This window comes from Salvelinus namaycush, chromosome 28, assembly GCF_016432855.1.
Source record: "Salvelinus namaycush isolate Seneca chromosome 28, SaNama_1.0, whole genome shotgun sequence".
NCBI classification, from domain to species: domain Eukaryota; kingdom Metazoa; phylum Chordata; class Actinopteri; order Salmoniformes; family Salmonidae; genus Salvelinus; species Salvelinus namaycush.
In genome coordinates this window covers 12,422,153-12,448,378 of record NC_052334.1, presented here as the reverse complement: position 1 = coordinate 12,448,378, position 26,226 = coordinate 12,422,153, and the positions used below count along the sequence as shown (strand labels likewise).

Sequence of the window (26,226 nt, the reverse complement as noted above, 5' to 3'; positions counted from 1 at the left end):
GGCAAAACTGGCCTACCCGAGTGACATATTTGGAAAGCTAAATGAACTAAATCTACAGCTTCAAGGGAAAGAGAAACACCTCCCTCAGGTCACAGACAAGATCAGCTCTTTCACTCGAAAGCTTGCAATGTGGGGCAGGCGACTTGATGAAGGAAATACTGATTCATTCGAGAACCTGCATGAATTTGTTGAAACTACTGACTATGATGCCACCTCAGTGATTCCATATATTAAAGGAGCATATTTCATCACTGATGGGATTCTTTAAAAAGTACTTCCATGAAAACAGTTCCCAATATGACTGGTTTCAGCTCTACAGAGGAGGACCAGTTCATTGATATGACGTCTGACTCCACATTGAGACTGAGGTTCACATCAGACACTAAGTGAATTCTGGCTGAGTGTAGAGAGGCAGTATCCACTCTTAGGGCAGAGGGCCATGGGCATTCTTCTTTCTTTTGCAACATCTTATCTTTGTGAGACTGGCTTCTCTGCTGTTGCTGCACTGAAGACCAAGTACAGGTCCCAGCTAAACATTGAGCAGGAGCTGAGAGTTGCAGTATCATGCTTCAAACCCCGCTTCGAAAAGCTGTGCTCTGCAAAACGTGCTCATTGTAGCCATTAATCCTGACTTCCTCATTTTGATTTAAAAAAAAATTAAAAAATCAGCACAAATTGTTTTATTAATTTTGGTTTTATAGGTGAAAGTGTTTCATATATTGTGCTCCTGAGTTAATGTTGCTGATCAATTTGAATTTATTATTATTTATTGATTATATTCAATTTTATTTTTCAGTATCAAATGGTCAAAAAATGTTTACAGTTTAAATAAAGATCGTTTTTTGGGGGGGGGGGGGGGGGGGGGGGGGCAAATTGATGCACTTTAAGTCTTTTCTGTTACAGACTAAAAAACAATGTTAATAAATGTATTCTTTGTTGTAAGTTGATCTATATTTCTTTCTTTTTTCTTTTTTTGTTTTCTTTAATGTTAATAAGGATACAATGTTATGCAGAGGTGTACTTATAACAATTTTATAGACAAATGATACTATTTACAGTCGCGGCGGAGAGTTGGGGGCGCAAAATGTTTACTTCTTCCTAGGGGGGGCGTAACAGAAAATAATTGAGAAGCACTGGGTTAAATGCTGAAGACACATTTCAGTTGGACAACTGACTAGGTATCCCCCTTTCCCAATAAAGCCCCTTAAATTGAGAGGACAGCGCATGCACAAGACCAACAGGCAGAGAGAGAGAGAGAGAGACCACGACAGGCAGAGAGAGAGAGAGAGAGACCACGACAGGCAGAGCGAGAGAGCGAGAGACCACGACAGGCAGAGCGAGAGACCACGACAGGCAGAGCGAGAGACCACGACAGGCAGAGCGAGAGACCACGACAGGCAGAGCGAGAGACCACGACAGGCAGAGCGAGAGAGAGAGACCACGACAGGCAGAGCGAGAGAGAGAGACCACGACAGGCAGAGCGAGAGAGAGAGACCACGACAGGCAGAGCGAGAGAGAGACCACGACAGGCAGAGAGAGAGAGACCACGACAGGCAGAGAGAGAGAGATCCCAACAGGCAGAGAGAGAGAAAGACCCCAACAGAGTGTGTGTGGGGCTGGGGTCTGTGCATGATGTGACTTACCAGGGCCAGGTACCAGGATGTCCGGTCTGTCCCAGTCTGAATATTGGCCACTTTACCCAGCAGGTCATCATTTAGCCGCCTCCTGTCCTCACTGTCGTCATCACTGGACGACGACTCCTTGTCATCGTTCGCACTGAGGGGTTGAACAAGGGGACTACGTCGGAACAGAATCTTTAATCTCAGTCAGAAGCTTCTACAGAGCTCTATAGAAGCTCAACACTATCAAACACAAAGGCCTATATTGGAGCCAGTTACAAATGTCATGAAACAGTCACGTTTTGTTCAACTTGATCATAATTGGTAATGGGAACATGCCCAGGTATCTAACTATGTCGTTGTATACCGTGTGTGAGAAAAGGATTCAGAGACCTTGACTTTTTCCACATTGTTACATTACAGCCTCATTCTAAAATTGATTTAAAAACATTCTCAATCTACACACAATATCCCATAATAACAAAGCAAAAACAGGTTTAGAAATTTTGCAAGTTTATTCAAAATAACACACATATCACATTAACATAAGTATTTAGACCCTTTACTTTGTTAAAGCACCTTTGGCAGCAATTATAGCCTTGAGTCTTCTTGGGTATGACGCTACAAGCTTGACACCTTACTTGGGGAGTTACAACTATTCTTCTCTGCAGAACGTCTCAATCTCTGTCAGGTTGGATGGGGAGCATCACTGCACAGCTATTTTCAGGTCTCTCAAGAGATGTTCAATAGGGTTCAAGTCCGGGCTCTGGCTGGACCACTCAATAACATTCATAGACTTGTCCCGAAGCCACTCCTGCGTGGGTCATTAGGGTCATTGTATTGTTGTAAAGTGAACCTTTACCCCAGTCTGAGGTCCTGAGCGCTCTGGAGCAGGTTTTCATCAAAGATCTCTGTACTTGGCTTCATTCGTCTTTACCTAAATGCTGACTAGTCTCCCAGTCTCTGCCGCTGAAAACCACCACCATAGCATGATGCTGCCACCACTATGCTTCACCTTAGAGACAATGCCAGGTTTCTACCAGACATGATGCTTGGCATTCAGGCCAAAGAGTTTGATCTTGGTTTCATCAGACCAGATAATCTGGTTTCTCATGGTCTGAGAGTCCTTTAGGTACCTTTTGGCAAATTTCAAGTGGGCTGTCATGAGCCTTTAACTGAGGAGTGGCTTCTGTCTGGCCACTCTACCATAAAGCCCTGATTGGTGGAGTGCTGCAGAGAGATGGTTGTCCTTCTGGAAGGTTCTCCCATCTCCACAGAGGAACTCTGGAGCTCAGTCCGAGTGACCATCGGGTTCTTGGTCACCTCCCTGACCAAGAATGTCAATGGATGTCCCCCAATTGCTCAGTTTTGCCGGGCGGCAAGCTCTTGGAAGAGTCTTGGTGGTCCAAAAGTTATTCAATTTAAGAATGATGGAGTCCATTGTGTTCTTGGGAACCTTCAATGCTGCAGAAATGTTTTTGGTACCCTTAGTCAGATAGGATGTGTCAGGGCACCCGTCTCTGAGCTCTACGGACAATTCCTTTGACCTCATGGCTTGGTTTTTGCTCTGACATGCACTGTCAACTGTGGGACCTTACATAGCCAGGTTTGTGCCTTTTCAAATCATGTCCAATCAATTGAATTTACCACAGGTGGACTCCAATCAAGTTGTAGAAACATCAAGGATTATCAATGGAAACAGGATGTACCTGGGCACAATTTCAAGTCTCATTACAAAGGGTCTGAATACTTACGTAAATAAGGTATTGCTGTATATTTTGTCATTGTTTGCTTTGTCATTATGGGGTATTGTGTAGATTGCTGAGAAGTTTTTATTTTTTTATCATTTCTAGAAAAAGGCTGTAAGTAACAAAATGTGGAAAAAGGGAAGGCGTGTGAAAATGTGTATAATGACCATGTTTGAATATATACAGCAGAGCATCTACAGAAGCATGTTTGCAGATTAAAATCTTACTGGGAAATGTAAGCGGTAGTGCAGTTTAGGTCATCAAACCGTATCAAAAGAAATAACACAGTGGTACCATATGGCCCACTGCAGGGCAGCATGAAAAAAAACTCCACTCAAACTTTTGGGGTCATTTTCACCTATTAGTCCACTCTTGATACAGTTCTAAAATGTTTCGCATGTCAGCAGTCAAGTTTAAGATATTGGACATGCAAGAAGCAAAACGCATCACATGATGTGGCAAGTGACATGTTGCTTCTTAAAAGTCAAATAACTTGAAAACTTGACATAAAATAAACCAAAAGGTTGTTTTTGAGTGGAGTTTTGCTTTAAAAGGTTAACTTAGAAGGGTGGGATTGGGGTAAAGGTGAGGATTAAAATAAGAGGTAAAGTGAAAGAAGGGTCAATTTACTGAGCCTGAGATGACCTCCTTCCTCCGCGGTTTCCCTTCTTCCCGATTACGGGGGTGCCAAAGTGCTCCGGGTTGGTAAGGGGCAGTTGGTCCAACGTCTAGATAACAACAGAGAGAGATAGAAGAGTAAGGAGAGTGAGCAAGAGGAGGAATCTTAATCAACGTATCAAAGAGCAACAAAACGGACCACCAAATCAAATGTCCAAGAAGACAGTCAGGTCCAGAAGACCAGTCCTCTTACCTCGCTCTCAGCAAAATGTCTCTCGCCCTTAAGACACAGAGACGTCCTGCGGAGTGTCTTCTCATCCCCATCGTCAAACACTGGAATACAGTGGGAAGCAGTTCCCTTGTAATGTTTACATTTGATATTTATCCAGAACAACTTACAGGAGCAATTAGGGTTAAGTGCCATGTTCAAGGGCACTTTGACAGAGTTTTCACCTACTCGGCTCGGGGATTGAACCAGCAACCTTTCGATTACTGGCCCAAAGCTCTTAACCGGTAGGCTACCTGCCACCAAGATGGTATTTATTTTAAACACTAACACCAAAATATACTGCTCCCACAGATCATAGACAAATAAACTCAGCAAAAAAAAGAAACATCCATTTTCAGGACCCTGTCTTTCAAAGATAATTCTTAAAAATCCAAATAACTTCACAGATCTTCACTGTTTCCCATGCTTGTTTAATGAACCATAAACTATTAATGAACATGCACCTGTGGAATGGTCGTTAAGACACTAACAGCTTAGGCAATTAAGGCCACAGTTATTAAAACTTGGGACACTAAAAGAGGCCTTTCTACTGATTCTGAAAAACACCAAAAGAAAGATGCCCAGAGTCCCTGCTTATCTGCGTGAACGTGGCATGCAGCAAGGAGGCATGAGGACTGCAGGCAATAAATTGCAATGTCCGTACTGTGAGACGCCTAAGACAGCGCTACAGGGAGACAGAACGGACAGCTGATCGTTCTCACAGTGGCAGACCATGTGTAACAACACCTGCACAGGATTGGTACATCCAAACATCACACCTGTGGGTCAGGTACAGGATGGCAACAACAACTGCCCGAGTTACACCAGGAACGCACAATCCTTCCATCAGTGCTCAGACTGCCCACAATAGGCTGAGAGAAGCTGGACTGAGGGCTTGTAGGCCTGTTGTCAGGCAGGGCCTCCCCAGACATCACCAGCAACAACGTCGCCTACAGGCACAAACCCACCGTCGCTGGACCAGACAGGACTGGCAAAAAGTGCTCTTCACTGACGAGTCGCGGTTTTGTCTCACCAGGGGTGATGGCAGGATTTGCGTTTATCGTCGAAGGAATGAGCGTTACACCGAGGCCTGTACTCTCTCGATTTGGAGGTGGAGGGTCCGTCATGGTCTGGGGCGGTGTGTCACAGCATCATCGGACTGAGCTTGTTGTCATTGCAGGCAATCTCAACGCTGTGCGTTACAGGGAAGACATCCTCCTCCCTCATGTGGTACCCTTCCTGCAGGCTCATCCTGACATGACCCTCCAACATGACAATGCCACCAGCCATACCGCTCGTTCTGTGCGTGATTTCCTGCAAGACAGGAATGTCAGTGTTCTGCCTTGGCCAGCGAAGAGCCCGGATCTCAATCCCATTGAGCACGTCTGGGACCTGTTGGATCGGAGGGTGAGGGCTAGGGCCAGGGCCATTCCCCCCCCAGAAATGTCTGGGAACTTGCAGGTGCCTTGGTGGAAGAGTGTGGTAACATCTCACAGCAAGAACTGGCAAATCTGGTGCAGTCCATGAGGAGATGCACTGCAGAACTTAATGCAGCTGGTGGCCACACCAGATACTGACTGTTACTTTTGATTTTGACCCCCCCCATTAGTTCAGGGACACATTTCATTTCTTTTTACCTTTATTTAACTAGGCAAGTCGGTTAACTTCTTATGGCTGGGGTGCAGTATTGAGTAGCTTGGATGAATAAGGTGCCCAGAGTAAACTGCCTGCTACTCAGGCCCAGAAGCTAAGACATGCATATTATTAGTAGATTTGGATAAACTCAGAAGTTTCTAAACCTGTTTGAATGATGTCTGTGCGTATAACAGAACTCATATGGCAGGCAAAAACCTGAGAAAAAATCCAACCAGGAAGTGGGAAATCTGAGGTTTGTAGGGTTTCAAGTCTTTGCCTATCCAATATACAGTGTAAAAATTGGTCCGATTGCACTTCCTAAGGCTTCCACTAGATGTCAACAGTCTTTAGAACTTTGTTTCAGACTTCTACTGTGAAGGGGGAGAGAATAAGAGCTGTTTGAGTCAGGTGTCTGGCAGAATGCCATGAGCTCAGTCAGGCGCACCCCGTGAGAGTTAGCTGAGTTCCTTTTCCTTTCTAAAGACAAAGGAATTGTCCGGTTGGAAAATTATTGAAGATTTATGTTAAAAACACCCTAAAGATTGATTCTATACATCGTTTGACATGTTTCTACGAACTGTAATATAACTGTTTTGACTTTGTCTGGACTAAGTGCCTGCGCCTCTTGAATTTGGATTTGTGAACTAAACGCGCGAACAAAAAGGAGGTATTTGGACATAAATGATGGACTTTATCGAAAACAAACATTTATTGTGGAACTGGGATTCCTGGGAGTGCATTCCGATGAAGATCAAAGTTAAGTGAATATTTATAATGCTATTTCTGACTTCTGTTGACTCCACAACATGGCGGGTATTTGTATGGCTTGTTTTGGTCTCTGAGCACTGTACTCAGATTATTGCATGGTGTGCTTTTTCCGTAAAGCTTTTTTGAAATCTGACACAGCGGTTGCATTAAGGAGAAGTATATCTTTAATTCCATGTATAACACTTGTATTTTCATCAACATTTATTATGAGTATTTCTGTAAATTGATGTGGCTCTCTGCAAAATCACTGAATGTTTTGGAAGCAAAACATTACTGAACATTACATTGGCACGTTAACTGAGATTTTTGGATATAAATATGAACTTTAGCGAACAAAACATACATGTACTGTGTAACATGAAGTCCTATGAGTGTCATCTGATGAAGATCAAAGGTTAGTGATTCATTTGATCTCAATTTCTGCTTTTTGTGACTCCTCTCTTTGGCTGGAGAAATGGCTGTGTTTTTCTGTGACTAGTTGCTGACCTAACATAATCGCATGGTATGCTTTCGTCGTAAAGCCTTTTTGAAATCGGACACTGTGGTGGGACTAACAAGTTTATCTTTAAAATGGTGTAAAATACTTCTATGTTTGAGGAATTTTAATTATGAGATTTCTGTTGTTTGAATTTGGCGCCCTGCACTTCCACTGGCTGTTGTCAAATCGATCCCGTTAACGGGATTTCATCCATAAGAAGTTTTTAAGAACATATCCTTATTTTCAATGACGGCCTAGGAACAGTGGGTTAAGTGCCTTGTTCAGGGGCAGAACGACAGATTTTTACCTTGTCAGCTCGGGGATTCGATCTTGCAACCTTTCGATTACTAGTCCAATGCTCTAACCACTAAGCTACCTGCTTAGTCACGTCTGTGGAACGTGTTCTATTTGTATTTCTCAGTTCTTGAATCTTGTTGTTTACACATGTTAAGTTTGCTGAAAATAAACGCAGTTGACAGTGAGAGGACGTTTCTTTTTTTTGCTGAGTTCAGTACCATTGACCAAGTCAGTTATGACAGAGAATAGTCAAAACGCAACCAAACAACAAAGACCTATGTAGTCTACCATTATCAGGTGATAACAGGAGCAGGACTTCTTGTAAACTAGTTTAAGTGTTATTAAATGAACTTACCCACTGTGTACCAACTGGCGTCTGTGAGTTTGTTGATGGTTGCCTCACTGCAGATCCCCTCTGCACTCTTCACCTCCACTGTGGAGCCCACCTGCAAAAAGATGCCAGGGAGATGAGACAGACACCTCATATGAGCTGCTCTTACACTCCCATTTTAAAAATAACTCAAAATGGCAACAGTAAAAGCTGCAATATGTAACTTTTTGGGCGACCCGACCAAATTCACATAGAAATTAGAGTTATAGACCTGTTATTCTGATTGAAAGCAAGTCTAAGAAGCGGTAGATCTGTTCTATGTGCGTTATTTATATGCTTCCCGTACTTAAGTTTTTTTGTGTCTTTTACTTTCAGTTTTATACACCAGCTCAAAACACAATATTTTTGGTTATGGAAAATATATTTCAGTGGTTTAAGATGATCAAATCAAATTATATATGTCACATGCGCCGAATACAACAGGTGTAGACCTTAGCGTGAAATGCTTGCTTAGAAGCTCTTAACCAACAATGCAATTCAATAAATAATTTCTCAAATAAACTCAAGTAAAAAATTATTTAAAAAACAACAAAATTACAGGGGGTAATGTGTGGGTTACAGGTTAGTTGAGGTAATTTGTAAAGTGACAATACATAGATATTAAACAGCGGGTAGCAGCAGCGTAAAAACAAGGGGGGGGGTCAATGTAAATAGTCCGGGTGGCCATTTGATTAATTGTTCAGCAGTATTATGGCTTGGGGGTAGAAGCTGTTAAGCTTGGTCCTAGACTTGGCGTTCCGGTACCGCTTGCCGTGCGGTAGCAGAGAGAACAGTCTATGACGGGTGACTGGAGTCTGACAATTTTATGGGCTTTCCTCGGACACCGCCTAGTATATTAGGTCCTCTATGGCAGGAAGCTTGGCCCCAGTGAAGTACTGGTTGAGTGTACGGGCCCGCTCCACTACAGCCCGTCGAGTTTAATGGGGCCCTGTTCAGCCCTCCTTTTCCTATAGTCCATGATCAGCTCCTTTGTCTTTATCACATTGAGGGATAAGTTGTTGTCCTGGCACCACACTGCCAGGTCTCTGACCTCCTCCCTATAGGCTGTCTCATCAGGCCTACCACTGTTGTGTCTACAACAAACTTGATGGTATTGGAGTCGTGCTTGGCGACACAGTCGTGGAAGTACAGAACTGGACTAAGCACGCACCCCGAGGGGCTCGTGTTGAGGATCAGCGTGTCAGATGTGTTGTTGCCTACCCTTACCACCTGGGGGTGGTCCATCAGAAAGTCCAGGATCCAGTTGCAGAGGTAGGTGTTTAGTTCCAGGGTCCTTAGCTTAGAGATGAGCTTCGTGGGCACTATGGTGTTGAACTGTGGTCAATTGAACTGTGGTCAACTGTGAGCTGTGGTCAATGAACAATATTCTCACAGGTGGGAAAGGGCAGTGTGGAGAGTGACTGGAGTGGGTCTAGTGTTTCCGGCATGATGGTGTTGATGTGAGCCATGACCATTCTTTCAAAGCACTTCATGGCTACCGACGGTAATCATTCAGGCAGGTTACCTTCGCTTTCTTGGGCACAGGTTACTATGGTGGTCTGTTTGTAACATGTAGGTATTTCAGACTTGGTCAGGCAAAAGTTGAAAATGTCAGTGAAGACACTTGCCAGTTGGTCTGCACATGCTTTGAGTACACGTCCTGGTAATCCGTCTGGCTCCGCAGCTTTGTAAATGTAGACCTGTTTTAAAAAGGTCATGCTCACATCGGCTATAGAGCGCTTCATCACAGTCTTCCAGAACAGCTGGTGCTCTCATGCATGCGTCAGTGTTGCTTGCCTCAAAGCGAGCATGAAAAGGCATTTAGCTCGCCTGCTTGGCTCGCGTCACTGGGCAACTCGCAGCTGGGTTTCCCTTTGTTGTGGGTAGTAGTTTAAGCCCTGTCACATCTGACGAGTGTCAGAGCCGGTGTAGTAGGATTCAATCTTAGTCCTTTATTGATGCTTTGTCTGTTTGATTGTTCATCTGAGGGAATAGCAGGATTTCTTATAAGCGTCCGGATTAGTCTACCGCTCCTTGAAAGCGGCAGCTCTAGCCTTTAGCTCGGTGGGGATGTCTGTAATCCATGGATTCTGGTTGGGATATATATGTACAGTCACTGTTGGGACAACATCGTTGATGCACTTATTGAAGACGCCGGTGACTGAGGTGGTGTACTCAATGCCATTGGATGAATCCCGGAACATATTCCAGTCTGTGCTAGCAAGACAGTCCTGTAGCGTAGCATCAACATCATCTGACCACTTCCATATTGAGCGAGTCACTGGTACTTGCTGCTTCAGTTTTTGCTTGTAAGCAGGAATCAGGAGGATAGAATTATGGTCAGATTTGCCAAATGGAGGGCGAGGGAGAGCTCTGTACGCGTCTCTGTGTGTGGAGTAAAGGTGGTCTAGAGTTGTTGTTTTTTGTGCCTCTGGTTGCACATGTGATATGCTGGTAGAAATGGATTTAAGTTTGCCTGCATTAAAGTCCCCGGCCACTAGGCGCACCGCTTCTGAATGAGCATTTTATTGTTTGCTTATGGCCTTAGACCGCACTCAACGAGCTGTATTAGTGCCAGCATCGCTTTGTTGCGGTAAAGACTGCTACGAATAATATAGATGAAAACTCTTGGTGCGATCTACAGTTTATGAGGTATTCTACATCAGGCGAGCAAAACCTCCAGACTTAATATTAGACATTGCGCACCAGCAGTTGTTGACAAATAGATAAACACGCCCCTCGTTTTACCAGACGTAGCTACACTTTCGTGCCGACGCATGGAGAAGCCAGCCAGCTCCATTATCCTTGTCGTCGTTTAACCTGTTTGGGATATGACATGCGTGCCCAGAGTAAACTGCCTGCTACTCTGTCCCAGATGCTAATATATGCATATTATTAGTAGTATTGTATATTAGAAGTTTCTAAAACTGTTTGAATGATGTCTGTGAGTATAACAGAACTCATATGGCTCAAATTATTGATGATTTATGTTAAAAACATCCTAAAGATTGATTCCATGCATCGTTTGATATGTTTCTACGACCTGTAACGGAACTTTGAGTTTTGTCTGGACCTAGTGCTCATGAAGATGGATTACTGGGCTGAACACGCTAACAACTAGTGGCTATTTGGACATAAATGATAGACTTTATGGAACAAATCAGTCATTTATTGTCGAACTGGGATTCCTGGGAGTGCATTCTGATGAAGATCAAAAGGTAAGTGAATATTTATCATGTTATTTCTAACTTCTGTTGACTCCAAATGGCGGATTTTTTTTGGCTGGATTGGTCTCTGATTATGCTTTCTCCGCAAAGTTTTTTTTGAAATCTGACACAGCGGTTGCATTAAGGAGAAGTCTCTTTAATTCTGTGAATAACACTTGTATCTTTTATCGATGTTTATTATGAGTATTTCTGGGATTTCTGTGGCTATCTGCAAGATCACCGGATGTTTTGGAATCAAAACATTACTAAACGTAACGCGCCAATGTAAACAAATCATACATGTATTGTGTAACATGATGTCCTACGAGTGTCATCTGATGAAGATCATCAAAGGTTAGTGATTAATTTTAATCTATATATTTCTGCTTTTTGTGACCCCTATCTTTGGCTGGAAAAATGGCTGTGTTTTTTTGACTTGGCTCTGAACTAACATAATCATATGTTGTGCTTTCGCTGTAAAGCCTTTTTGAAATCGGACACGATGGGTAGATTAACAAGATGTTTATCTTTCATTTGCTGTATTGCACTTGTTAATGTGTGAAAGTTACATATTTCAAAAAAATATTTTTTTATTTCCCGCGCTGCTTTTTCAGCGGAAAGTTGTCGAGGGGTTCCGCTAGCGGAACGCCTGCGCTAGAAAGGTTAACTACGTCTCAGTGAAACAAGATATTACAGTTAATGTCCCGTTGGTTGTATAGTCTTAGATCGTCCAGTTTGTTTTCCAATGATTGCATGTTGGTCAATAATACGGAGGGTAGTGGTGGTTTACCTATTCGTCTGCAAATTCTTACACGGCACCCCACCCTCCTCACCCCTTTTCTCCATCTTATCTTCACGAGGATGATTGAGATTTGGGCCTTGTCTCGACAAAGCAGTACATCCTTCTCGTCGGACATGAAAGAAAAATCTTTGTCCAGTTCGAGGTGAGCAAATCGATGTTCTGATGTCCAGAAGCTCTTTTCGGTCATAAGAGACGGTAGCAGCAACATTATGTAGAGAATGAGTTACAAACAATGCAAAATGTATTTATTTTATTTTAATTTAAATAGTACAGTTGGTTAGGAACCCGTAAAACGGCAGCCATCCCCTCCGGCACAACGATTCTCTAAATAAAGGCAAAATTATTTGAATTTTAGCAACCAGGAAATGGTGGAGCGATTTCTGAATATTGCATCTCAAATCAATTCTTCTCTAAAGAAAGAAACGTGCCTGGGTAAAGTGAAAGCCCATAACACGTGTTCGAACAGTAAAAAAGGGAACCACACAATAGATCATGACAGAAAAACAGAGGCCATTTTAAATCTTAAGGCAACTTTGAATGTTTAACACTCTGGCATTAAAAATCAGCACACACACAAAAAAAAAGCACTACCATTGATGCTTACAGTTGTTGGAAAAACAGGTGATCAGTGTAATTTGCCAGGGCATTAGTCACATGACCATTGCAGTTAGGCAATATACATGAACTTCACGTCGACAATACCTTATCTGTACCGGTTCTATATGCCAGTACCCTGTAGGACATTATGCTGTCACAAGTACAGAATCATTGTTATATCCAACAGATCGGAATCTCAGAATCATGTGACAAACAGATGATTCTGAGAATCAAAAGAACAATGAGGGCCTAATTAATGTATTGCATATCATGCTGTGGGGAGCTCGGTGATGCAATGCCAGTTAGTTCCAAACTTACCCTCAACTGTCCTTTCACTTGGTCATCTTGAACAACTTGTGAGGTAGTGTCTCCTTTGAGCATCACCTAGGGAGAGAGGAGGGAAACAAAAGGAATTCAGTCAAGATGAAATAATCTAGTTGAGTAACAGAAAACTTTCCTCTTCCTGACTAGCCACGAAATATGACAAATTACATTTTATTTGACCAGTCAGTTACCAAGGAGCCTATAGACGAACCTCACATGCCAACGCTGGAAGGCACAGTTGTACAAACAGGGGTTTCAAGCTACAGATGGTTTAAGATCTAATACAATAGTAGGCATGTGCTTCTAGTACTACCAGGGAATGGTGCATAATAGCCTTCACCCATCTTTCTATGTGGAGAAAGTTCAAATGGGGTTTCCTACCTCGTCCCACGAACACTAGACCAATTAAATAATCAATCAAGGGTACTCTGACCTTGTTGTGACAATCATAATAGAAGAGCAGAAGCAAAGGAGAACAGCGGAGAATACAGGTGGTCAGGTCACAATGCTGCTAGCTGGTGATTGGTGTGGGATCACTTGATCTTAAAACAATAACCATCATCAGCCCTGACCTATAGGCAGGTTCACCAGTTCAGTGGCACCCACATGTTCACAATGGTGTTTTAAGGAATAATTAAAAAAGGACATATGAACCAAAACTCCTAGGCCTATCGGTTGTTCGAAAAAATACAAAACCAGATTCATTAGGCCCTAGTCTATGGATTTCACATGATTGGGCAGGGGTGTAGCCATGGGTGGGCCTTGGAGGGCATATGCCCATCCAATCAGAATGAGTTTCCCCCCACAAAAGGGCTTTATTACAGACAGAAATACTCCTCAGCACCCCTCAGATGATCCCGCAGGTGAAGAAGAAGCTGGGTGTGGAGGTCCTGGGCTGGCGTGGTTACACGTGCTCTGCGGTTGTGAGACCGGTTGGACATACTGCAAAATTATCTAAAATGACTTTGGGGGTAGCTTATGGTAGAGAAATTAACATTCAATTCTCTGGCAACAGCTCTGGTGGACATACCTGCAGTCAGCATGCCGATTGCACGCTCCCACAAAACTTCACTTCTGAAGCATTGTGTTGTGACAACTGCTAATTTTAAAGTGGCCTTTTATTGTCCCCAGCACAGATTTCAGGGATTTTTAATTGCAGCTCAAAAAACAAGGGACCAACACTGTTCAGTGTATTTAATGTGAAACATGTGTTTTACCCAACACGCTGTAACCAATGCAGTCATGATGACAGACTATCACCAGCGTTTGTTATGATAAGACTAAATTAACTATTTTCAGAGTGTCTAGTTGGGACTGCGTAGGTCAGATTAACCCAGGGGTCTCCAACATCTAGATCGCGAACTACCAGTAGCTTGCAGCCCAACTATGAGTAGCTTGCCAATCAATTCTGTAAGTACATGCATTGGTAACACTATATATGGATAGTCCATCTGTAGATGCTTAACCTACTATCTGTAACATTTCAACTAATCTACTAACCCTAAACTTAGCAAGCAGTTAATTAGCAACAGACAGTAGGATCATCTGTAGAGCATCTACAGATGGAAAATCCGGACTATCCAAATAAAGGGTGACGCATGCATTTTCCCCCCATGTGTTCCATCGCAAACAGTCAACCATAAAGCTCCCGGCCACTGTCCAATCAAAGACACATCGACATTATCCCACCCCTGGTTAGCCACTGTTGGCTTAAAAAGCCAAACGCAACACAATATATGCCAATTAATTCCCAGAAAAATTGCTGTCCGTCTGTTTGGTGCGCGCATTTGTCTATCACTCTGTATGTATAGCCAGTTAGCGATGCTAATGATAACAGTCTTGTGGGTGGACCAAGACTTTCGCAAAAAACTCTCAAATGCAAATTAGGCTTACCTGACATTACTAGATCATGATTATTTGTATAAATTGAGTGGCAATTGTTTTGCAAACTCTGCCATGACATGTGGTGCAGCAGTAGGCTAGACCGACACATTCCTTTCTTGCCCGATGCACAGATGAAGGGGAATTACACTCAAATCACAAATGCATTGTTCTTTTCCATACCTAAAAAAATAATGGTATTTCCATGTGATTTAAGCATTGACATGACTCAGAACATCATTTGTTATTGTTGCTCTATGAATAATTATAATATCGAAAGATAAAAAATAAATAAAATCAGGAAAATACTACATATGATTTTATGGGGCCCCTTAGTTGTTTACTAACCTTATTTTACCAGTTATATTGACAGAAAACATCTCCTGTACACCAAGGATCGGGGGAAGAGTCGCAGGGTAGAGGAGAATGACAAAAAAAAAAGTATGCTAGAAAAGGTTGAAGACCCCTGGATTAGCATAATGCTTTCTGAAACAAACTGAGCAACTGTTCATAGAACAAGGTCTACGTGAAAGATGTCACTGGCATACACTAACATTCAGATGGGGGGGTCCTTTTGCAGCAAAACTGTGACCGAAACTGGACAATCAGCTTGTCTACTTGGCCTATATATATATATATATATATATATATACACACACACACACACAACATATCCTTGTCAGATTTGGACATCACCATTTGCACTCTTTCACATTACTCCCATGTTTGATTAGAATGTTGTCTGTGTTCCAAATGACACCCTCTTCCCTATATAGTGCAATACTTTTGACCCCAGCCCCATTCCGTTTATAGTAGTGCACTATAAGGAGAATGGGGTGTCATTTGAGACGGAGCCATTGTTGTGCCGTGCTCTTACCTTAACCTTCACTGTCCGTTTAACAGTCTTGATTTTTGCCTCACAGAAGGCACCTCTGTATTTCGCGCTGACCTCCGTCCCCACGGTCAGGTAGGCAGGCTCGTCCGCTGCCTGTGAGAAAAACAGACACCCCTGTAACATTTATCATTGTTCTTTCTTAGAAAGTAAACACAGACCATGTTTGACCACTATTGAAAGAGATGTCCAGGAAGCATGATGCCACAAACATTGCATTAGAGGTTTTTCAACTCAAGAACATTTGTTGTCTTGCTCAGGAAGAGGTGGGCAATGCTGTCTGAAAATTGTCATATACGGTGAAGCCTACATGAAAACTTTGACATTGAAATTAAATATACAGTACCAGTCAAAAGTTTGGACACACCTACTAATTCAAGGGTGTTTCTTTTTTACTATGTTCTACACTGTAGAATAATAGATAAGACAAACTATTAAACAACACATATGGAATCATGCTGTAACCAAAAAAGTGTTAGTCAAAATGTATTTTATATTTGAGATTCTTCAAAGTAGCCACGCTTTGCACAATCTTGGCACTCTCAACCAGCTTCATGAGGAAGTCACCTGGAATGCATTTCAATGAACAGGTGTGCCTTGTTAAAAGTTAATTTGTGGAATTTCTTTCCTCAATGCGTTTGAGCCAGTTGTGGTGTGACAAGGTAGGGGTGGTAAACAGAGGATATATGGATTTGGGCTTTTACCACATAGCTGTTCTTGCCATAAGCCCTCAAATAAGCAAAAAGAAACGACAGTCCATCATTTAGGTCAGTCAATCCAGAACTTTGAAAGTTTCTTCAAGTGCAGTCGCAAAAACCATCAAGCGCTATGATGAAACTGGCTCTCATGAGGACCGCTGCACCTCAGATTGCAGCCCAAATAAATGCTTCACCTAATGAGTTCAAATAACAGACATCTCAACATCCACTGTTCAGAGGAGATTGCGTGAATCAGGCCTTCGTGGTCAAATTGCTGAAAAGAAACCACTACTAAAGGTCACCAATAAGAAGAGACTCGCTTGGGACAAGAAACACAAGCAATGGACATTAGACCGGTGGAAATCTGTCCTTTGGTCTGATGAGTCCAAATTTGAGATTTTTGGTTCCAACCGCCGTGTCTTTCTGAGATGCAGAGTAGGTTAACGGATGATCTCTGCATGTGTGGTTCCCACCGTGAAGCATGGAGGAGGTGGTGTGATGGTGCTTTACTGGTGACACTGATTTATTTAGAATTCAAGGCACATTTAACCAGCATGGCTACCACAGCATTCTGCAGCGATACGCCATCCCATCTGGTTTGCGCTTAGTGGGACTATCATTTGTTTTTCAACAGGACAATGACCCAACACACATCCAGGCAGCGTAAGAGGTATTTGATCAAGATGGAGAGTGATGAGTGCTGCTTCAGATGACCTGGCCTCAACCCAATTGAGATGGTTTGGGGTGAGTTGGACTGCAGAGTGAAGGAAAAGCAGCCAACGAGTGCACAGCATGTGGGAACTCCTTCAAGACTGTTGAAAAAGCATTCCAGGTGAAGCTTTGAACCAATGCCAAGAGTGTGCAAAGCTGTCATCAAGGCAAAGGGTGGTTACTTTGAAGATCTAAAATAAAAAATAGATTTTGATTTGTTTAAACACCTTTTTGGTTACTACATGATTCCATATGTGTTATTTCATAGTTTTGATGTCTTCGCTATTATTCTACAATGTAGAAAATAGTAGAAATAAAGAAAAACCCTTGAATGAGTTGGTGTGTCCAAACTTTTGACTGGTACTGTATGTGACATTGACACCTTCAAATTGTCATATATTGTTACCAACCATATAGACAGTTGTCCCCCAGTCTCTTTGCAAGCCAAGTGAAAGAGGCGTCGGCTTCACTGCTGTTTTCAACTGAGGTTAGCCAAGTGACTTACCTTCATCGTAGTGGCTATTTGAGGGAGTCCAGCTCGATTGGTTTTGATTGCTGTAAAACAAGATAGGAATTGCAGATGAATAAAGGTGTCAAAACAGCCGTGATTCGGACTAAATCAATTTTAGTCGAAAAATAGTAAATATGCTAACAGGCTAACGACGAACTAGCCTGCTACTTCTAACGCATTCTTTTCAAGCTCGATGCAGCCCCCTCCCTCCAGACTCACAAAAATGTGTGGCTACTGGCTATCTAGTTTAACTGTATGCTCATGCTGATTGTTGACAAAAAAAAGTCAAAAGCTTTTAAAAAGAATTTTATCAATAGAATTACAGCCCAGCGTTGGCATACTACAAGGACGTTGCACATAGACAACAGACAGAATAGTGCGTGTTCCTTCCCGCTTTGCTCGCAATCTGACTGTGTCACGTCGCCATCATAGCTCGCCGTGCTGCACCATGTCAGGCTGGGAGCTCATTCCTAACTGCTTGAGAAATACATAGGAGCTGGCTACAAAAGGTGTACCAGTCTCTTAGACAATATGTTTTAGTAGAAACAGAGATGATAAATATTGTGTTTAAAGTAAGTAACGACAGAAGATTTCCCTCAACTCGAAAGCTAAATTTAGCTAGTTAGCTAACTTAAACATGCTAGCTAGCCAACGTTAACAGTTTCTCGATATGGCGATTTAAAGCGCCTTGCTAGTCATTGAGTTGGCCAGCTAGTTCAGGCAGAACATTTCAAACGGTGGTTCTCATTTGGATAAACGAGAGGCAGTCAGGTATGTTTGTTCGACGATAAAACAAAAAAGTATCAGAACAATCATTATTTATTATCCAGTTTCACAAAAGGCGCATACATTTCTTCACTGCAAAAACAAGCCAACTGGTCACTGGCATTCAATTCTTTACCAGCCTAACCTTACAGGAAAAAATACGAAATTTAGCGAAGTCTCGTCCGATAACTAACGACACGGGTGTCACGTTGATCTAAATAGCGTGAACTGTTAAACGTTTGTAATTCATTAGAGAGGGATATTTTTTTTTTTTATACTTACATGCAACGACACGACTTGCTAGCCAGATTTGCAAAGCAATACACGAATAACAAGCTGTTGAGCTGAAACTGGGTCTCTCGAAATCCGATTGGCTGGCTTGACAGCGGTGGTCGAATCGTAGAAATATGATTGGTCAACACTTTCTTCAAATTCTATAGGACATACCTTCTCTGTATTTATGGTTGGTAGAGATGGAAATCGGCGCTTTGAGAGAAAATGTGCTATTGGTCTTCTCATACTTGGCTTCTTTTACAAGAATAACACCCCAACATGGAAATATGATTGGCTTTTATCTCAATCCAAGCCTTTCACTGGTTAGAAATATTTTACAATGGACCGCCTATTTTCGACACTGGCTTCCTTGTCACTCCAAGGTGGGAAATATACTATATGTGAACTGAAAACACAAGTAATTGCTACTCACTCGTTAGATGGTGCTAGCGGTAACTCGTATTTGAATTTATGAGTTACTAGCAATGTAGTCATTTGCTGGGGAGAGGATGCGAGTTACGAGTTAAATATAAAGTATCGATTCGTTTTAAATTGAGGCCAATTGCGCCTTGTTCGTGTTTGTAGGACGTCAGAGCAGGCAAGTTGGTTACGTAACCGGAAGGAAACATGTGCAGGTAAAAGCCAGTGAAATGATTGCTGTCAAATCTTGCTTACTACTTACCTAAGGCCAGACAATGAACGTATATAGCCGTGTTGAGGGGTGTAACTGAACACTGGCTACTCTTCTGGCTGAGTATCCTGACGTGAAATTCCAAGCCTAAATCTACTAGGTTGACATCAGCGCCACGACAAGATAATCTGTCCCAGACAGGCAGAAGGACATGTCTTTATCAAATGTACAGATGAGGAGCTAATCAATCCCTCAGATTCAAGACACTGGTCAACATTGCTCAATCTAATATTTATATATTTCTTACTTGCATTCTTTTAGATGTGTATTGTTAGATACTACTGCACTGTTGGAGCTAGGAACACAAGTATTTAGTTACACATATTTAGCAGATGTTATTGTGGGTTTATGTGATGAATAAAATTTGATTTAAATTGTATCCAAGCAGGGATAGAATCAGATGAGGCTGGCATGGAGTTGGAGGTCAATGTGGAGACTTTTGCCCTTCGGGTCACTGACTCATACCTGAAACATATCACACTGCACTGAAATAGAGTCTTGGTCTTCTTCCACAACTGGCACCACCAGAAGGATCAAGTGACCGTCCTTGAGATATGTGCTAAATACACACAATTACAAAATCAAATGACAGAGGCAAACCCTTGACAGCATTTAGTGTCTCACAAAAAAAAGGCCAAAGATGCTTTTAGTATAAACAGTGCTTATCTTCAACTTTTATTTCAAGGCTGAAATCCATCAAACCCAAAAAGGAAAGAAATGACATGAATGGTCCATTAATTACAAAACAACTTGTGCCTCTTGGAGAGCCGTCCTGTCAGTAGGTGTGTGACGGGTGGAGAAATCACAGAAATGAGTTTACATGTTGTCTTCATCAGAGTCATCTTCCTCCTCCAAGGAATCCTATGGTGGAAGCATAAGGCATTGCGAATCAGCAAGACAGATATAATGGAAGTGGTTCAGTGAACCATTCTCACGTGATGAGTAACCTTGCCTGGGACCTGAAGACTTGAGTTGGCTCCCTGATCTAAAGCTTGGTCTTTAGCTCAGCAAGCTAACTCAGTCGTGTGGCGCACAGGAGACTCGAGTTCAAACCACAGACGTATTTTTGGTTAGAATACAGTGTCACAAATGCCATGGAAAATAAAAATGAATGAATGGTAGTCGTGGTACATACCTTAGCGTACTTCTCTGCCTCCTCCCTGACGTCTTTTGGAACCAGCTCATGTTTTCCATTTGTCACTGGTGAAGGGACATGAAGGTCATAAGTTTCACTGCTCAGTTCAAGCAGAACATCCAGCTGCGATCAATTTGACTAGACCAGGTGATAGCTAGATTGAGTATCTAACAGAATCATAACCCCTTATAGCACATGCTTGCCATACATCACTTTGTTATTTTATTTAACTAGGCAAGTCGGTTAAGAACAATTTCTTATTTACAATGACGGCCTACCCCGACCAAACCCTAACAACGCCCTATGGACTCCCAATCACGGACAGTTGTGAAACAGCCTGGAACCGGACCAGGGTCTGTAGTGATGCCTCTAGCACGGAGATGCAGTGCCTTAGACCGCCGCGCCACTCGGGAGCCCCATAGGGTGGCACACAATTGGCCCAGCGTCGTTAGGGTTTGACCGGGGTAGACCGTCATTGTAAATAAGAATTTGTTCTTAACTCACTTGCCTAGTTATGAGCTGGGTTAACTGTCAGATTTAAAATGTGTGACACTGCTCACAACCAGAGACAAGTTTGTTACAAAAACGCTATGGCTGCTAACCCGGTACACTAGTGGTGGCTTAGACCAGGGTACAAAACTCTGCCTTTGTTACATTTGTCATGTACAGATGTACAAAGGGAGACAATACCACACTTAAAAATACATGTGTATAAGGGAAAGTGGCATTACCTTCTCCAACCCAGCTTAGTTCCAACTCAAACGATTTGTCTTTCACTTCATCATGTACAATGTAGATTCTACAAAACATCCAACAGTACATGTTAGTAGCAACTTAATACGCAGTGCCTTGATTGGAGGCTATTCATGAGCGTGAACAACAGTGTGGGTTTGTGTTCCTTTAATAAAACAAACAAAAACACTTACATTTTGGCCACCTCTTTTACCAACTCCCTGCAGGTCATGTCTTTCATCTGTTGATAGCAATAGCATACAAAATCAAAGTCAAACAATTAAGCAAGATCTTCCCTTGTCTTAAGAAACTCGGCTCAAGTAATATTCTTACCTGAAGCTTTTCAATTTCTGTTTTGGCGGCTTGCTTGGCTTTTCCAATAGCACATCCCCAGTAACCCTTGATAAAATAATGAATAAGTGGTCATCTAATATTTTAACAGCATTGCCTAATGTTACAAATTTCAGGTCATAATTTAAGGTTGAATAATAAGATATACAACATCTATGTTGGCAATCAATCAGCATTCCCAATCAATCAAACATTGCATAGGTTCAAACACCTTAAAAAAAAGGGCCATTTTCCATGACCCAGATTAAAACTAGTCCAGGACTAAACCACATGCTCAAGGTAAAATCCCCAGAGAATGCCTCATTCCTGGATGAGTCTTAATCTGGGTCCGGGAAACCGTCCCTAAACGTGTAGTGTGAAAACAGTAAATGAATGACAGACAGCGCTTGTTTGGGGATAAACCCCCCAAAAATAACTCACATATGAGATTCCAGAGGGGTCAACCATGTACAGCTGAGGACCATCATCTTGATCGTAAGAGCCCAAAATGAAGCTACATCCAAACGGCCGCACCGCACTGTATAACGTGTAGGCATGGACGTACATGGCCACTCTCTCTGAGAGATGCTGTAAAGAGAGATTATACAGTTGAAGTCAGAAGTTTACATACACCTTAGCCAAATACATTTAAACTCAGTTTTTCACAATTCTTGACATTTAATCCTAGTAAATGTTCCCTGTCTTAGGTCTGTTAGGATCACCACTATTTTAAGAATGTGAAATGTCAGAATAATAGTAGAGAGAATGATTTATTTCAGCGTTTATTTCTTTCATCACATTCCCAGGGGGTCAGAAGTTTACATACACTCAATTAGTATTTGGTAGCATTGCCTTTAAATTGTTTAACTTGGGTCAAAGTTTCAGGTAGCCTTCCACAAGCTTCCCACAATAAGTTGGGTGAATTTTGGCCCATTCCTCCTGACAGAGCTGGTGTAACTGAGTCAGGTTTGTAGGCCTCCTTGCTCGCACACACTTTTTCAGTTCTGCCCACACATTTTCTATAGGATTGAGGTCAGGGCTTTGTGATGGCCACTTCAATACCATGACTTCGTTGTCCTTAAGCTATTTTGCCACAACTTTGGAAGTATACTTGGGGTCACTGTCCATTTGGAAGACCCATTTGCGACCAAGCTTTAACTTCCTGACCGATGTCTTGAGATGTTGCTTCAATATAGCCACATAATTTTCCTCCCTCATGATGCCATCTATTTTGTGAAGTGCACCAGTCCCTCCTGCAGCCAAGCACTCCCACAACATGATGCTGTCACCCCCGTGCTTCACAGTTAGGACGGTGTTCTTCAGCTTGCAAGCATCCCCCTTTTTCCTCCAAACATAACGATGGTCATTATGACCAAACAGTTCTATTTTTGTTTCATCAGACTAGAGGACATTTCTCCAAAAAGTACAATATTTGTCCTCATATGCAATTGCAAACCGTAGTCTGGCTTTTTTTTATAGCCGTTTTAGAGCAGTGGCTTCTTCCTTGCTGAGCGGCCTTTCAGGTTATGTCAACATTGGACTCGTTTTACTCACAAGGTCCTTTGCCGTTGTTCTCGGATTGATTTGCACTTTTCGCACCAAAGTACGTTCATCTCTAGGAGACAGAATGTGTCTCCGTCCTGAGCAGTATGACGGCTGCGTGGTCCCATGGTGTTTATACTTGTGTACTATTGTTTGTACAGATGAACGTGGTACCTTCAGGCGTTTGGAAATTGCTCCCAAGGATGAACCAGACTTGTGGATGGCGACATTTTTTTTTCCAAGGACTTGGCTGATTTCTTTTGATTTTCCCATGATGTCAAGCAAAGAGGCACTGAGTTTGAAGGTAGGCCTTGAAATACATCCACAGGTACATCTCCAATTGACTCAAATGATGTCAATTAGCCTATCAGAAGCTTCTAAAGCCATGACATCATTTTCTGGAATTTTCCAAGCTGTTTAAAGGCACAGTCAACTTAGTGTATGTAAACTTCTGACCCACTGGAATTGTGATACAGTGAATTATAAGTGAAATAATCGGTCTGTAAACAATTGTTGGGAAAATTACTTGTGTCTTGCACAAAGTAGATGTCCTAACCGACCTGCCAAAACTATAGTTTGTTAACAAAAATTTGTGGAGTGGTTGAAAAACAAGTTAATGACTCCAACCTAAGTCTATGTAAACTTAAAATGCATACAGGTGAAGTTGATCTCAAATCAAGGAATATGTCAATTGTCCATAGGACTTGGGGACAAGGCAAATCAATTCAGAATATGTTGACAAAACATGTTAATACAGTCACAGTTATCCAGTTGAATCAGGTGTGGTAGTACTGTAACGGAACAGACCAAATACATGGAACTGACAGGGTACACAAGGAGGAGTTTGAGAGAAAACACTGATCAAGAGCATCAGAGTTCTTTTTACCTTCAGTGGGATATTGTGTCCATAGTTGGATCTGAAGTTGGAGGCCTCCTCTCTGGCCACCTCAGACAGGGATCGAGCATCAGCCAGTAGTCCAGCCACTGCCTATCGGTAAAAAAGTTAAAAGGTAGATTCAGCAATGCACAAAGTAAACAGCAGAGAAAGGACGACATTGCAAATACTCTGAGTGTTACGGGCCAAGATCCACTAACTAGCGATGATTTGCCCAGCCACGCTAGCTTCGTCCAGAGTGGCTCGCCATGTTTGTGCTAGCAAGCCGACAGCATGCTAGGTATCAACAGCCAATCCAGTAGGGTTTGGAAGCTATCGTGAGCTAGCTAGCTAACCTGCAACTGTAACTATGTATTTGAAATAAACAGCATATAAAGTACAATGGGTAAATCTCTTGATGTTTAATAAACATTTGCAGACGAAATAGCTTACATTTTAATCCATTGATTGTAAGATTGGGGTTTTTCTCCATGTGGTTGCGTGCACATCAGTTTTGTTGGTAAACACACATATACTGGGCATGTGGTCTGTGGATGAATACATACCATCCCTACGTGACGGTCGACATTGAAGATACGCTTGTTTGAGCCTTGTTCGTAAAGTTTGGAGAGAACCAATTTCTCGACACCAAACACAACCCCATCCTTGCATCGTATCCCAATTGCTGTGCTGTAAGGAGAAAGAACAAAAAACAACAAATTGAGACACTTGAGTACAAAAAAGTGATTTGTGCATATTCCTGTCACTTTCCATCATGTGGGTAGTACTGCATTCAAAAACACATTAAAAGATGGAAAGATCACATACCTGCTGTTTTCTACTGCCTTCATGGCATATTCCACCTGGAACACCCTTCCATCAGGGGAAAAGGTGGAGGCAGACAAATCATACTAGAAAGGGAGATTTGGGTGTTATACTTTGATGACCACTGCTGTTGATATAACATACATGTTTCATTGACAGGAACTGCCAGGCTTCAAACTTTTACATCAATCTCACCAATACTCATTGGTGTCACTTTTCACAGTAATGGCTAGCAAAATCACGTTAGTAACTGTTAGATTCACAATAGAGGAATCCCCTTTGAAAGGCTCCGTGTAATCTAGGCTCCTTGGGACATCCATACATTGAAATTTAAAAAGATTAAGGTTAGGGACGTCCCAAAGATACCGGATAGCACCGAACCATTTGAAAGTGCATGTGTGAGTGTCAATCTAGCTAATTAAAGGCTTCCAACAGTGTCTAACTTGTAAATATAATGTGATATCAAACATTTGTTGATAGATTGGATATCGGTAGCTCTCCTACACCAAATCAGTTGAATTGGTTTCAATTTCGATTTAGCTTAGCCAGCATTGCTACTGTAGCTAACTAGCCTGTAGTGCAAGTGACTCAGCACAGCAGGCATGACAACATGGCTTAGTATCAAACTAACAGTAGTACTGCAAGGCAAGAACAGCTAGGTAACAGTACCCAGTGTAAAATGTACTTCACCACTATATACGATTATAGATCTTACACGAATGACGTGATTAAATGTATTATTAGCTAGTTATCTACTGAAACCTAAAACTAGCACAGAGCAGTCACAGCTAGCAAGTTGGCTAACTTTGTTGCTAGCCTGGCTAAGGTGAGCCGAGGCTAACAAGTTACCAAACATTTTATTTGTTAGCATTAAAAAAACTTACCCCAGTTCCAATTGAACTCATTGTGGTAAAAACTCTTCAAAAATCCTTTATAACAACTCTGTCTGATGTGTTTCAGCACAACCCAGTCACTCTCCAACCAACAAGAAAATGGCTTTATGTTCAACACAACAGCAGCCGCATTGAACATGCTTCAATATCGCCACCTACTGTGGTGGAGTGTAATATCATAACGGTAAACATTTAAATAAAGTGCACCGCACACTCGTCAGAAACTGAATCTTAAATATTTAATATCTACAGGAAGAATGTATACATCAGGCGTACTAATAAAAAAATATATGCTGGTAAACACAGTGCAGCAATTTACTATCAATCCTGGCTACATTTCCACCTGCAAATTGCCGTAATTAATAACATCAGCACTAGAAAGTTCCCCCCTACCATTTGTGACTACCTAAATATTTATGTATTTAATTATTAACGTCCTCTTCTCAACCTTCGTGGGAGAAGTATCTGGCTGGAGGTTTATGAACGATTTAGTTTAGCTAATCATCGACTGCTCCCTGGTGGACAAAAGATGATCAACACCATAATTCCAAATGGAATCAGAACTTCCTCAATTCCACAGAAAGGACTGTATTATAGCGGTGTGCTTATTAGTTGTTTGAAGAATTCATGAGATAAACCTGTCTCAGGTTACATTTATGATTCTGTGGTAAGTGCTTCAAAAAGGTAACGCTATATTGGCATGTGAAAATAAACGGTATATGGTTAAATGGCTACGCTACTTT

The 26,226-nt window shown here is 42.0% G+C and overlaps 2 protein-coding genes across 6 annotated transcripts in view; both read right to left on the bottom strand.

Moving 5' to 3' along the window:
- The window catches only part of LOC120023125 (AT-rich interactive domain-containing protein 4A-like), a 51,780-nt gene extending 33,254 nt beyond the window's left edge, over window positions 1-18,526 (bottom strand). For 4 of the 5 annotated variants that reach the window (XM_038967101.1, XM_038967104.1, XM_038967105.1 and 1 more), the window contains exons 1-8: window positions 18,471-18,525; window positions 17,418-17,467; window positions 15,489-15,599; window positions 12,725-12,790; window positions 7,787-7,877; window positions 4,239-4,318; window positions 3,998-4,095; window positions 1,644-1,776 (exon numbers count right to left, since the gene is read on the bottom strand). In XM_038967101.1, the coding sequence (XP_038823029.1) occupies window positions 1,644-1,776; window positions 3,998-4,095; window positions 4,239-4,318; window positions 7,787-7,877; window positions 12,725-12,790; window positions 15,489-15,599; window positions 17,418-17,423 (585 nt within the window). In that variant the 5' untranslated portion in view covers window positions 17,424-17,467; window positions 18,471-18,525. Of the gene's footprint in view, window positions 1-1,643; window positions 1,777-3,997; window positions 4,096-4,238; window positions 4,319-7,786; window positions 7,878-12,724; window positions 12,791-15,488; window positions 15,600-17,417; window positions 17,468-18,470 lie in introns of all 5 variants that reach the window. The other variant, XM_038967103.1, reaches the window with a different exon arrangement.
- Window positions 18,527-19,796: 1,270 nt separating this feature from the next.
- On the bottom strand, window positions 19,797-25,612 carry LOC120023710 (proteasome subunit alpha type-3). Its single transcript, XM_038967775.1, has 10 exons — window positions 25,475-25,612; window positions 24,594-24,676; window positions 24,332-24,455; window positions 23,778-23,879; window positions 21,791-21,937; window positions 21,353-21,418; window positions 21,214-21,260; window positions 21,019-21,086; window positions 20,288-20,352; window positions 19,797-20,013 (listed from the first exon to the last, which is right to left on the bottom strand). The coding sequence occupies exons 1-10, from the start codon at window positions 25,493-25,495 to the stop codon at window positions 19,969-19,971; spliced, it is 768 nt and encodes a 255-aa protein (XP_038823703.1). The 5' UTR covers window positions 25,496-25,612; the 3' UTR covers window positions 19,797-19,968.
- Window positions 25,613-26,226: the final 614 nt, after the last annotated feature.